Raw genomic sequence first — 14,686 nt, forward strand, 5'->3', positions numbered from 1 at the left:
TTGGGCTGCAGGTGAGCGCTCAGTCTGCAGAAAGACGTAATGAACGGAGCGTCAACAGACATTTACATATTATTGGGCTGCAGGTGAGCGCTATAGAGGTATGGGGGTCGTGACTGAAATGTCCAAGTGGAACCTACGCCGCAGGGTTTAGTCTAAAGGTAAGCTAAGAATTGACTTCATTACAGCCCTTAGAATAAATGAACTCTGGAGTTGCTGTTCAAGTTTTCTGACTGCTTAATACCAAAGAAACATGAAGTTAAATATTACTGTGGATTGGGTTAGACCAGGGATTCCCAGCCCCGTTCCTGAAGGCACACCAACAGTAAATGTTTTTGAACACACTTGATTCGGCTCATCAGCACTTTAGCAGACACCACTCTTTGGAAATAGATAGGATACAGGGCCAGATAAGGGAGACATCCAACTAAATGTGTAATTTGTTGCTGTACTCCAGGAACACTCTCTCTCGTTTGGCTCGCCATGAAGGGCGGATGCAGTTTTCTCTCCCTCTCCTTCCCCTTACCTTTCCCTTGCTTGCTGCTCTCTCTCCTCTCGTACTATTGTCTAATACTTGAAGAGACTCTCTCTGCAATGCTGCTCTCCAAAAACTGAAAAATCATGGATTTGATCCACTGAAACGCAATTGACACATCTTCTTGACGAGAAAGCTTGGGTTCGGGGGAACCTTACTGCCCTGTCGGAACGTTCGCAGCTGGCTACACGATGGACACGTGGTAGAGGTGGCGGGTCGTGTGTCTGGCGGCTCTTACCGTGGAGGACATTGAAGATATCACCTATTCGGAACCAGTGATAACAGGGTCTTCTGCTGATTGGATTAGGCATTGGTTTACCGAGGAATTCAGGAAACGGTAACAGCTGTCCAAAAGCCTCCAGGGCTGTTCCTTCATGATTTGAAGCCGTGGGCAGAGCGTAAGCACTGAGACTGGGACTAATAACCGCAATATTGAATAGCCATAACGGAGAAGCTCACGGCTTTGCAAAGGAAACCGTGATGGATTTGGAGACAGAATGGACAAGATTGTAACTGTGTAAAACAATCGCCCACTCGCAATCGCATCTTCTTTCGGCGCCCTCTACCAGCACTGTTGGGAACAACAACGCTTGCAATTCCTCCAACCCTTTTCCACAGACACGCCTGGCTGATTGTGAATTACTCTGTCCTGGGACCTGATCATCATGGCAGCATATCACACACTTGAAAGGCCATACGAGTGAAAGCGGACAGATATGCTCCAACCCCCCTCGCTCGCCGTTCGCCGCTTGTACCGCCAGACCTGCCCAGCGCTGAAATAGGGGTCCTCTGGGGGTTTGTGTTTGATTTACCTTGGGGAGCACTAGTGAGGGCCGCGGGCTACCTCCTAGCACCTAGAGTTGCAATGGCCATTGATAGCGGCTCTCCCAGTGCCGCAAATACCACGAACTCTTACGATACATAACACCCACCATCGCACATATATACTATAGTATCCCCCCCACGCCCCCCTCATCGTCCTCAGTGGGTCTGTGACCAGCCTGATATGGCTGCAGGAACCTGATGGCTTGCTTGGCCTGCCGCTGATTACCGCACCCCCCCTCTTCCCCTCCCCTGTTGCAAAGTCGTGTGTTTTATGTCTACTTGTGCTATATTTGTTGCTGAGTGTTTTTCCCTGGTTCCTCACCACTGTACTACCCAAGCACAGTCTGGGGGTTATTTCTTTCTTGCACTCCCCGTCCTCATGTTTTTATGCCTGGATTTCTTCCTCAATTCCCTTCGTCTGGTCCTGTCTACCCCCTGTGTCAAAATTGGGTAGGGTATGGTGTGTATGGACATTTGAACTGCCTAATTTCCACGTACTTGTGACCAGTGACAATAAAGGTAACTACTACTACTACTGGAGTCGGAGTTAAGATTACTATTCTCTTTTTTGTTTTGTTTTTTTGGTTTTTTCTCTTTCAAATTGGTCTTAGTGTTATTTATTTTTGTTTTGTTTTTAAGGTGGAATATCCTATTGGTAATGGGGATGATTGTCAGCGTCATATTACAACTTTGCCTCAGTTTCGTCTGATGTAGGCAGGTAATGGGCTCAGTCTAAAGAGTGATAATGTAGCAGGTTTGCGGTTATTAAGAACTGTTATGTTAAGAGTCAGTTTCTTCATAAGCCAGACCAATGAATGTTCTTAAAAATGATGATTTTTTTTGTGTGTGTTTTTTCTTCAGCTGGGGTCGTTGGACAGATATCAAATGGTGTCCTTCTGGATTCTTGACTGCTTTTCAGCTGAAAGTTGAAGTGCCTCAAGGAAAGGGTGATGACACGGCCGCAAACAACATCTTGTGAGTATCTGCTTTTGTGCAGTGCTGAAAATCCTTTAACCTGGTTTGGTGAGCTGGCTGATGACAAGGTCTTGTGAGTATCTGCTTTTGTGCAGTGCTGAAAATCCTTTAACGCTCGTTACTCCAGAAATCTAATGTATTACTCGTTATTGCTGAAAATCCTTTAACCTGGTTTGGTGAGCTCGTTATTTTACTTTCTGGTAAAAGTAATTAGTTACACTGTTAGTTACATTATGTTTCCTTTACACCCCACAGAAGTTGTAATTGTGTATCTTCCCCACAAAATTCTTCTAAAATGTTAATAAATTTCTGCCTTATCATTTAACTAAAATCTACATTGGATTGCAGTCAGAAGTTTTTACAAACACTCAGTGGTGACTGATAAAAGTTAAAGTGTTGTTGTGTTAATTGTCATGTGTAGCTTGAAGCTATATTTTCTCTGTTACCCATCTATGATTATATTTCATGACGTATTTTATCAAAAGAAATCACATACGTTCATAAGATTTTTAATTATAGTTACCAGAGAAAAGTAAACTTACACATCTGTGTTCAGATCAGCTTTTCTCCAGACAAAATCAGTGTAATGGAATATTTCCATCTGCTGAATGTAAGCTTTTCCATATTCCAAGCTTGCATGATGCACTGGTGACTTCATGTGCCTGTGCGAGTCGTGAAAATGATGAAAATAAATCTAGAAATTATTGGATTGTTGGATTTCATAATAAAAATAATAATAATAAAAAAGAAACATTATTTGTGGACAATTTTGTCATTTTTTTACTCAAGTTAACTCAACAGGCCTTTGGTCAAATTGCAAGTTCCAAGAGTTTGTTTTGCCTTGTTTTGTTAGTATTGATTGAAAAAACATATTTTATCATAATTTTTTCACGTCCAAATTTCTTCCAGGTTCAGATGCAGTCAAGGGTCTCTGCTGACGGGTGACGGCACACGCTGGGGCACCTGGGGCGGCTGGAGCCAAACATGTCAGGGAAAAGGAATTTGTGGTATCAAGACGCGGATAGAAAAGCCACAAGGAATCGGAGACGACACCGCTCTCAATGACGCGAGCATGTTCTGCTGCAATTAAGATGATGAGATCGCAATCAAACACTCAGATCGCAGAGCTGTTTGGAAGATCTCAGTGTATTAGTGCTGGCTTATCTGAGTTTGTCTTTTCTTTCCGGTGTTAGAGAACAACAGCAAGAAGATCAGATGGAACATAATAATTTATCAGCATACTGTTCTGAACTCACATACTGTACAACATCTAGTCATTATCACAAAATAAAGCCTGACATGTGTTCAGGATTTTAACACAAAGCAGAGGTCAACTGTACATCATCTCATTTATTACATGGCAATGCAAAGTGTGTTTTATCAGTTCATGCATTTCAAATCCACAATCTCCATACTGTACATTAACTGTAAAGCTGTCAACCCAGTTACATGTCATTTTTCTGAGGGCATAATTATATCCTAACATCTATTAAAATATATGTTTAGCATGAAATGACATTAGTGTTTGCCTGTTGATTAATGTGCTTCTTCCTTGACCTGACTGAATTCATTAACAATTGGATATTTTTTTGCATCTCATTCTTTTTTATTATTTTATTTTTTTTTATTTCTCATGATTGACTAATCAAAAAATGAAGAAATGCTTAGTGAAGAATAGGCACATGTCCAATAACTTTAATTCAAATTATTTAAATATATGATTTCTGTAAACCTATTAAATATCAACCCTAAAAAATGCATTAAATAAAAATGTTATGGAGTCCAAATAGCTGATAAAAACATCACAATAATCCACAGCACTCCCTGTAAATGCCTGAATCAGGAAAGAAATCTGCACAGATTAAACAGCTCTAAACAAATATGTGGGTGGATTTTGATGTGAGAGACAACAGGAGATGCACTTTTTTACTGGAGGAAGAGTTATTATGGATTATGGATTATGGAATCGCCTTGGTGTTTTTATCAGCTGGGGCCAGTTGCATAAACTTAGTCACTATGTTAAGATTGTGTCTTAAGAACTAGCAGTTAGCCAAGAAATAGCTAGTCTTACTTTTTAATTCAAATTAGACCAGTCTACCTTTTTGTAACTGATTTTAAAAAGTTATGACCAGTCTAGAAGAAACAAATTACATGACTAACTCTTAAAGACTAGTCTAAACAGTTTATGTTTGGACTCTCATTCTGACGGCACCCATTCACTGCAGAGCATCCATTGCTGAGACACTGATGCAGTGTTGCATTTCTACAAACCTGATGAAGAAACAGCACAAAAATGAAGTGTGAGCACATTTTCACCAATTTCCATTTTTGGATAAACTATTCCTTTAAGGAATCTGCTCTACAGTATTTATTTGTCTTTAAAACCTCTTTTAAAAAAAAGGTTATTTGGCATCTATGGTTCCATAAAGAAACTTTAACATCCATGAAATCTTTCCACTGCATAAAAGATTCAGTAACACTTTACAATACTGGTGCACTAAAAAGCATTAATTCATTCTTAAATAACGCATATAGATAATCATGAGTTAATGCACAAATTATTAAGAACTAAATCATTCATTAATGATTACTACATCAGCAACTAATATTGAGTCTATCTGATTAATAGATTAAGTATTATATGAATTGCTATTAATTAAATTTGTCATCATGTATTAATTTCTTAATAACATATAGCATTATGTAAATTAATGTTAATTATCACTATGGGTCAAAGATATGCATTTCAGCTCCCAGTTGTCTGCTTTAATTAATCATTAGCTAATGATCTGCAAAGATATCAATATGTTATGACTTTTTTTCACATTACGTTACACTATTAGTTAATACTATATGTTATTAAGGAATTAATACATGATGACACATTTGATTAATAGCAATTAATATCACTAAATCTATTAATCAGATAGACTTTTTATTAGTCGCTGATTTAGTAATCATTAATAAATGGTTTAGTTCTTAATTAGTCGTGTATTAACTCAGGACTATCTGTGCGTTAGTTAAGAATGAATTATTGCTTATTACTGCACCCATATTGTGAAGTGTTACCAAAGTTTCTTTATAGTGCAGAAAGGTTCTTTAGAATATTAAAATGTTCTTTGAACTATTTTTTTTTTTTTTTTGCTTAAAGGTCCGGTTAATGCTTTACAGAATCTATTTTTCTTTAAATTCTTGTATAAGATAAAAATTTTAAATAAAATGTCAAGCAAGGCTGTTTCAATGGTCAGTCAGTGTTTGTCTAAAGAGTGTTTACATGCAGGTCATTAATAAACACTGATCTGAGTTTGCTCTGTGGATATTTATTTCTTCACGCAATGCATCATATGACTTAAGAAGACTATTAAGTTTCTTATTTCTTGTTATAATTATGTTTCTTTTATAAATTTCTTGTTTCTTAAGCTTCACTTTTGACTTCCTGTCACTTGAGTAACTTCCTTTCATTGTGTGCACATCATGGTCATACCAAGACAAAATGAGAACTAGATCTCGGACACACTGGTGCACACGTATGATAACGGCAACTAAGCACACACACACACACACACACACACACACACACACACACACACACACACACACACACACACACACACACACACACACACACACACGTATATGCTCGTACACACATCTTAATTGTAGTTATAGTTCTTAATATCCATATAAGGTCATGTTTGACCTCTGACTACTTTGATTGGATGCCAAGGGCATGAAATATGACCCATCTTCCTTAAGAAAATTGAGAATGTTATGGTAGTACATTGTCTCTCTGTGTCTGCCTGATCAATTAATTTCATCAGTATTGTAATCGATCAGACCAGTGCTGTAGCAATGCATCACTTCATTTCCATGATGTTTTTCCAGATCAGAGCTGACTGTGCTGAATGGGATGAACTGGGGGTCCTGGGGATATAAACGTACGCCGCAGGGTTTAGTCAGGCATTGAATCTTCTACAGTAATGTGAGGTGTCTTCATGGTTAAACATGTAAGCTGGTGACTGATCGTTGAAGGTTCAAACCTCAGAAAGACTTAAGTGCCTGCTTAATACTGAAGAACACAAAGATGAATGTTACTGTGGATTGTGCTTTCAAATGGAGGACTGTCTGTCATTGTCTTAAGGTGGAAGAACCTTCCTATGTATTGTATGATGATACATCGCTCGATGGAATTCGTCTTCACTATGTCTGTCTTTCCAAAGGATCATTGAACTCGCATGAGGTCTACGCCAGGGTTGCCAGATTTTCATGAGAAAACCCGCCCAATTGCTACTCAAAACTGGCCCAATCGCGTTTCGAGGGGGTCTCCAGTTACAGTCCACGTTCCAGGGGATAAATATCATGTTACTGGAGTCGCTTCAACCAGCAGACAAGAAAAACAACCCGTTAGCAACAGTGTTAAAGTAGCCCAATTCCACGGGAAAACCAATGCAATGCTGTCAGAGTACCTCATGTATCCTTCACTGGTAAGAAAACATTACAGTACAAAGTGCGTAATATTACAATAATAACGCCTTCTATTTTCGCCTGCCCTGCGATAGCGTGATGGAACGCGCTGATCACGTATCATGTCTGCGCGAACAGGGTGTGCAGAGGTATACAAACACATACACTGACAGGCAGGTAGGACAGCCTATCACAGCCCTCGGACCAAGGGATGTGACCGGACAAACATTTTATGGTCCTACGCCTTCCACAGACGATGTTAATAAATTTAGAGCACTTAACTTAGTGATTGATATCAGGATGTGAAGAGACTTTGAAGAGAAGTTGTGATTGGGCCGTGTCTGCAGGCGATCACAAGACTGACATTTAATCCAACAGACTGATTAGATATTTTTATCATTATATTTTCACATCTGAATTTTCTCCAGGTTCAAATGCAGTCAAGGATCTTTGCTGCTGGGTGACGGCATAGACAGGGGCGAGTGGTTCAAACTAACCCTTACACTGCATTCAAAGTAAATGTCTTTTTTATGAGCAATATTGTCGTCCATGCTACCCTAAATCTTGTTATCTTTCTGAGGGCATATTTATATCCTAAAGTCTTAAAAATAATGCTTTTTTAGGGGTCCAAGCACCGAAGGTGCCAGAACCCTATTGATTTTGTACTTCTTCTTTCTCCAAAACCAAAAGTCCTAGAAACACCAAATTTGGCAGGTTGGTCCCAAATCTTCCCCACTACAGGTGCACACACAACCCCTCCATCAGACCATAGGTGGCGCTATAATAAGTACTTTTACATTTTTGCTCAAATCTCCACAATAATTCAATCAAAAAGCTTTTTTCTATGATATTCTGCATCTAGCTGAACAAAACGTGTATCTCGGATTTTTGCCATGTACATTATTCTTTTGAGCTTTTTTAAAAAAAAATTGTTTTTATAAACCTACTTTTTCTAACTTGTCCCAGAGCATTTGTACAATTAATGCAACATCTTAAATGCATCATCTAGAGACCCTAATGACAAAAAGTTATCAAAAGAATTTGGATTCATTAAATGGCTTAGAAGACTTAGCCAAATGAGGTATCTCACCAAACTTGGAACACTTATGTAAGAGTTCAATCTGAGATCACAATAAAAAAAAAATTGAGTTTGGCCACTTGGTGGCGCTATAAGAGGGGGAAAAACATAAAAATGGCTATAACTACACAACTACTTATGATCACATTGACACCTGAAATTGACATATTAAGACATATGAAGACTTGTTGTAAGCATTTTGTTTCCTTTCATTTATTTTTAAACATCTATATCCACAACAAAATGTGTGTACATGTTTGTGTGTGTGTGAACATTATTAATGAGTGTTAATATAATTATTTAACCATTTAATTTGTGTGTGTGTGTGAGCATATTCTCCATCGCTGATACATTCTGGTATCAGCCATACATTTCGGGTTGGCCTAGACTCCAACAGCATTCATTTCATAAAGGCCTTAAAGTTCCAGCTATATTTTTTCATTGAAAATGTTTTGTGGGTGAGTGCGCTGTCAGTTGAAACACCCCAAAGAGTTTTATGCTTTATTTTTGCATGGGCAGATGATTGGATAGAGGTCTAGAACACACCAGCAGCTCAGTCACTGTAATGGCAAGTTATTAAAATACTTCACGTAATACCTTTAACAGGTTTTGTAAACACCGTTTCCTCTCAGGTCGATTGTGAATTTGCGTGTTATAATAATTCACCATCTCAGGTTGTCCACCAATAAAATGTCTTAAGCAAACATGATCTGTGTGCATAAGCTACATCATCATACATCCGTCGGATATCAACCACAATACACATGAGAAACAGACATGTGCTGCAGATTAGTTCTGATAACACGCTGTATATAAGGCTGTAGCTGAGAAAGAGAAACATATTTGGAAAAGATGGCTCTCCTGCTGCTTGTCCTCCTGCTTGTGGCTCCTGCTCACTCCTGGCTGGTAAGAGTCCTTCTGACCCTCACAATCTCAGTTTGGATTCAATGCTTTACGGTCTCAGACGTAAAGAAGTATAGAGGTATAAATGTATTTTGCTTTTTGTTTTCTGTTGTCTGGGAGATTGGGGCTCTGGCAGCGTCGAAGGCTCCGTCGGGGAGTTTGGACAGTGTGTTTGTAACGTGTTCCTGCCTGATACTTCATTCCCAGCAGACCGTGTGGAGCACATGCAGACCACCTCAAATCAAATGTCTGTAGAGATCAAGCTCCAGATCATCAAGGTACATTATGTTCATACAGTCTAGATGAGCAGTTTTGCTCAGGATGTGGATTTTATATTGGACCCAGACAGTGTTTTTACTATTATAATGCCATAGTTATAATAGAATTTATTATAATTCAGGCAGCACGGTGGCTCGGTGGGTCTCACTGTTGCTTCACAGCAAGAAGGTCCCCACGTCGAATCCCTGAGCCAGGATTTTAACTTTGTTAAAGTTTTAGTAATTCTGTTCTGTTTTTCCCCAATATTGTAGGCTATATAGTTTTTGCTCTTTAATATTTTAGTTTTAGTTATTCATATTTTTGTAATGAGTAGAAGTGGGATTCAAGTCTTTTTCATATATATATATATATATATATATATATATATATATATATATATATATATATCTCTCTTCTCTCTCTATATATATATATATATTTATTTATTACACACACACACACACACACACACACAGAGTACTATTGTTATATTATATATTAGATTGACTGTTAGAAGTCAATTAAATCTATGCATTTTGCTGTTACAATACATGATTACAGTACATGGTTACTTTTATTATTCAGATTTATGTCTGTCTGAGATGTTTTTGGGTCATGACCCACCAGCAGAGAAGCACTGGTCTACATTATCACCTTTTTCTCATTTGCTGCAATTCTAATAATTTCTTTTTCACATGCTCAGATCAGTAGTTTGAAGGTTCAGCTGGAAGTTCTTCTCGGCAATCTCTCCAACCTGACAACTCGTGTGGAGAGTCTGGAGAGCGGACCGGACAAGTACATCAAACTGGAGTTTGAGCTGCTCCGCATTGAGCTCAGAGAGTTTGAGGCTCTGGTCACACAACTGAAAGCATCTCTAAACTCATCTTCACCGGCCTTCGAGAGTCTCTACATTGAGGTGAAGCTTCCTTCACTTACACAAAACATCATTGTAGTATTTGCATGGGTCTGATTTGTTTTCTTTGTAATTCGCAATATGAGTTTAATCGTTGACCAACTGGAGAACTATGACCGGAGCAACTTAGAAGTGATTCGCATCGCGTTCGCCAAACTTCAGCGGAAACTGGAGAAATGCCAAGATGATAAGGATGACTTCTCTAATGCAGAAATAGGTAGGCTAACACTCATTTTCAGTGAATGTTAAGAGGAAAATTTTAACTTAAGTTGACATTGTGTTGTACATGATGCATACGGAAATATACATAATTCTGAAAATATATTTTATTTAAATTTTAAGTATTGCACACATATACAAATAATTACAGATCTCCATTTGTATGTCATGTAAATATCAATTTAAATATTCTAGAACAAGGCCCATTTGTTATCTCAGGCTCTTTTAAATGAATAATTCAGGTCACAGGCTCTTAAGTCATAGACTGAGACTAGTTAGCTTTTATTACTTGTCTTCAGAAAAAAATGAGTGTAGTTAGATTATGTAGCTTTAATAATGAAATGTCTGGATTAGTTACCGACTCCAGGTTCCCATGGACATTGAAATCCTGGAAATCTGAATTTTTCTAGTGAAATATGCAAGCATTGCCCTTTCTTGTTGTATTCCAGGTAGCCTGTATCTACATACAGTACGTATATTTTATGTTTCCTTGCTTTATACAAGAAGAAGAAAACACAGAAGTAGCCTACTGATTGTAATGTACCTTCAAGTGTAACAAATTATCAGAAAAAATAAATAAATTGTAGGGCGAGACTTGATCTGTAAGCACTGATTTTCAATTTGATGTTGATCCTCCAGATGTAGATGAATCAGTTTCTTCATGTGATGCTTAAATTTAAAATGTCTTGATGGATATGTTTCTTACAAACATGCAGTTAGTTCATGAAATTACACTTAACTAAAAAAACTAAACCCTCAAAGGGGACTTTTCAGAAGTCTGCCACTGTACTGTACATAATATTAGAATAACAATAGTACTCTCTGTGTGTGTGTGTGTATGTATGTATGTGTGTATATATATATTTTTTCAATAAAAATAAATTGTAAATAAAAGGAAACATTACTATTTTTAATGTTTTTGAAAGAAGTCTCTTCTGCTCATCAAGCCTGCATTTATTTGATCAAAAATACAGAAAAAACATTAATATTGTGAAATATTATTACAAATTAAAATAATAGTTTTCTATTTGAATATACTTTTAAAAAATAATTCATTCCTGTGATGCAAAGCTGAATTTTCAACATCATTACTCCAGCCTTCAGTGTCACATGTAACATCCAGTCTATCACATGATCATTTAGAAATCATTCTAATATTCTGATTTATTATGAGTGTTGGAAACAGTTCTGCTGTCTAATATATTTGATGAATAAAAGGTTAAAAAGAACTGCATTTATTAAAAAAAAAAAAAAAAAAAAAATTCTAATACTATATATTCTATTAATATATTTTCTTACTATCACTTTTTTATCAATTTAACACATCCTTGCTGAATAAAAGTATTGATTTTATTTAAAAAAAAAGAAAGAAAGAAAAAATGACTGACCCCAAATTACTGACCAGTAGTGTATATTATTATTACAAAATATATTATATTTTAAAAATCATAGTTTTTTTTTTTTTTTTTTTTTTTTTACTTTTTATTCATCAAAGTATCCTAAAAAAGTATCATATGTTCTGAAAAAATATTAAGCAGCAGAACTGTTTCCAACTTTGATAATGAATCATCATATTAGAATGATTTCTAAAGGATCATGTGATAATGATCCTAAAAATTCAGATTTGATCATTATCATGTGATAATGATCCTAAAAATTCAATAATAAATTAAATTGTAATAATATATCACAATATTAAATTTTTTTCTGTATTTTTGACTTCTTTCAAAAACATTAAAAATAGTAATGTTTGACCTGTACTGTATATATATATATATATATATATATATATATATATATATATATATATATATATATATAAACATAACACATATATCCATTGCACTCCATTAGGTATAAAAAATGTTACACAAACAAATTTTATTTTCAATTAATTCCAATTTTTGGAATTTATTGCTTTCACTGATTTCTCCAGGGTCCTGTAAGCATGGAGGTATTCTCAGAATTGGAAAGCCTGTCGTCAGCCAGCTGAATGCAGATCTGAGTACAGGTTATATGTATGGAGGATGGGGCAAAGACTCAAAGCCCCTGCCTGGCTCTGAAAACATGTACTGGTACTCCGGTTCTACTGACACTCTGGTCAGCAAAGTCACACAGTACTCTGACTACTACAAACTGATCATGAGACAAGCCTTTAAGACACATCAGCTTTATGTCCAAAATAAATATGATTGGCGAGGCACTGGAAACAACTACATTGTGCGGGAAAACACCCTGTACTACCAGTTCAGAAGCCCTTTTGCTATGGGAAAGCTCAACATGACCAGTGTAAAAGTTGAGTATAAGGTGATTCCTATGGCCAGTACCCAGTTCTCATATCATTACTCAGGCAACCAGAACCTGGACTTTGCAGCCGATGAGTCCGGCCTGTGGGTAACCTACGCCACGGTGGAATCGAAGGGTAAACTGGTTTTAGGGAAGATCAATAAAGTGTCATTTGAAGTAGAGGAGGTTTGGCAGACCAGTATTTACAAGCAGTCTGTCACAAACGCGTTCATGATTTGTGGCGTCCTGTACGCGACCAGGTCGGTAGACACTCAAACAGATGAGATCTTTTACACCTATGACACCAATAGAAATGAGGAAAGCCACGTTAGCATTCCCTTTGAGAAGTTCCAGAACTTTTACGTGTACCTGGACTACAATCCCACCGATCAGAGACTTTACATGTTCAACAACGGTTACTATGTTTATTACAATATCAAGTTCAAGGTTGCTTAGATGAACTTCTGCTTTCAAAATGACTTGACAATGTAATCCATTTCATGTGGAAATGCAAATACTGCAATAAAAGTATACACAAGCATAATTTCTTGCATGTTATAATTTTGTGTCATAGTGGTTCAGGTTTATCAAGAATTTAAACTTTAAATAATTAAAAATGTAGTCAAAAAAAGTTTGCATTCGTGATTATGTTGAGCATCATATTTATCAGGCTCATACAGTATATAATTAAGATGAAACTGTTTTTAAATCTTACCAGTTTGTTAGTGATCTTATAATCCATTACAGTGTACAAAACAATTGTCGCTAAATGGCAGCAGCTGCGTTTGTATGAAATGAGAGAGCAAGTCCACAATACCATGATGACACAATTAAATAACTGTACACATAATATTGAATAGAGTTTTAATATTTTATGAGCTAACCAAACACAAAGCTTCCACAAAGAAAAACTGTTACCCAACAGGGAACTCAAGCTGCGGTGAAACGCTATGGGGATGCCCCTGCATGACCACATTCTGAAGCATGTGTGTAATCAGTCCAATGATCTGGTGTGCCCAAGATGACCACCAGAGGACACCCCTGTGTCTTTGTGTGAGCACGTGGCTTGTTGTATGTTTGTTGGTGACTTGTGCTCTTCTGTCAATTGTCTAACCCCGCCCATCTTGTTACCTGATTGTTGGTTATTTGCCTTACCTGCTTTCCCTGGTTACCTTCTTTGTTTGCTCTCCCTTCTATTCCCCTTGTGTTTTCTGTCCTGTGCTAGCCATTGTCCTGGTTGCTCATTTCAGTTCAGTTCAGCTCAGCCCTGTTCTGTTCTATTTTGTTTGCCCCACCTCCCACAGGTCTTTTGTTTTCTAGCTATGTTGGCTGTTATCTGGGCTTTGCTTTAGTCCAGTTTTGTGTTGCTCTTTATTTTTGTTAATAAAGATCTTTAAAGGGGTCATGAACTGAGAAATAAAAATTTTGACATATAAGAGGTCATTGTACTATAAAAACATCCTGTAAGTTTCAGAACTGAAAACTTTCTCATTAGTCTAAAAACAGCTCATACTGAAGCCAATCTGCCAAACCGACAGTTTGTGGAATGTGCCACTCTATGACATAATAGTGTGGCTAAGCCCCGCCTCCGCAGAAGAAGATCAATGCCTGCTTTTACATCACTGCCTGTTTAGTCCCGCCCACTGAATCTACATCACTGCCTGTTAAGCTCCGCCCACCGATTCTACATCACTGCCTGTTAAGCCCCGCCCACCGATTCTACATCACTGCCTGTTAAGCCCCGACCATCGATTCTACATCACTGCCTGTTTAGTCCCGCCCACCGAATCTACATCACTGCCTGTTTAGCTCCGCCCATCGATTCTACATCACTGCCTGTTAAGCCCCGACCATCGATTCTACATCACTGCCTGTTAAGCCCCGCCCACCGATTCTACATCACTGCCTGTTTAGCCCCGCCCACCGATTTTACATCACTGCCTGTTTAGCTCCGCCCACTGATTCGCGCACGTAGAGTAAATAATGAGAGAGACGAACGCAGGTCTACACAGAAACCAAACAATAAAGATGGATCCGAAGATAACAAGACGCTGTGCAGTGCCAAATTGTGAACCTTCCATCGGATCCCAACATCATTTTTAATGAAGTTCCAGACCGCGTTCCAGGTTGGTCGTTTGTTCATTTCATTTGTTATATTGTACTGTATTGAACATACATTGTATTTTCTGACTATATTGGATTTGGCAACACAAAAGTGTGAGTAACTGTTTTT

General features: G+C 37.6%; 2 protein-coding genes across 2 annotated transcripts; both read left to right on the forward strand.

Annotated features, from left to right (window-relative positions):
• Positions 1 to 2,028: 2,028 nt before the first annotated feature.
• Positions 2,029 to 3,848, forward strand: LOC109088226 (vitelline membrane outer layer protein 1-like; the record flags this gene model as incomplete). The annotated part of the gene is made up of 3 exons (XM_042754868.1): positions 2,029 to 2,075; positions 2,219 to 2,332; positions 3,242 to 3,848. Coding segments are annotated over 3 exons (342 nt in total), but the record flags the coding sequence as incomplete, so codon positions are not given.
• Positions 3,849 to 8,726: 4,878 nt separating this feature from the next.
• olfm4.2 (olfactomedin 4, tandem duplicate 2) lies at positions 8,727 to 12,995 on the forward strand. Its single transcript, XM_042754869.1, has 5 exons — positions 8,727 to 8,780; positions 8,888 to 9,055; positions 9,739 to 9,951; positions 10,021 to 10,165; positions 12,104 to 12,995. The coding sequence occupies exons 1-5, from the start codon at positions 8,727 to 8,729 to the stop codon at positions 12,907 to 12,909; spliced, it is 1,386 nt and encodes a 461-aa protein (XP_042610803.1). The 3' UTR covers positions 12,910 to 12,995.
• Positions 12,996 to 14,686: the final 1,691 nt, after the last annotated feature.

Source organism: Cyprinus carpio, unplaced genomic scaffold (genome assembly GCF_018340385.1).
Source record: "Cyprinus carpio isolate SPL01 unplaced genomic scaffold, ASM1834038v1 S000006605, whole genome shotgun sequence".
NCBI classification, from domain to species: Eukaryota; Metazoa; Chordata; class Actinopteri; order Cypriniformes; family Cyprinidae; genus Cyprinus; species Cyprinus carpio.

Coding starts and splice junctions, on each gene's coding strand:
- olfm4.2 (XM_042754869.1), top strand. CDS start 8,727: ATGGCTCTCCTGCTGCTTGTCCTCCTGCTTGTGGCTCCTGCTCACTCC. Junction 8,781..8,887: donor CTCCTGCTCACTCCTGGCTG/GTAAGAGTCCTT, acceptor TTTGTTTTCTGT/TGTCTGGGAGATTGGGGCTC. Junction 10,166..12,103: donor CTTCTCTAATGCAGAAATAG/GTAGGCTAACAC, acceptor TGATTTCTCCAG/GGTCCTGTAAGCATGGAGGT.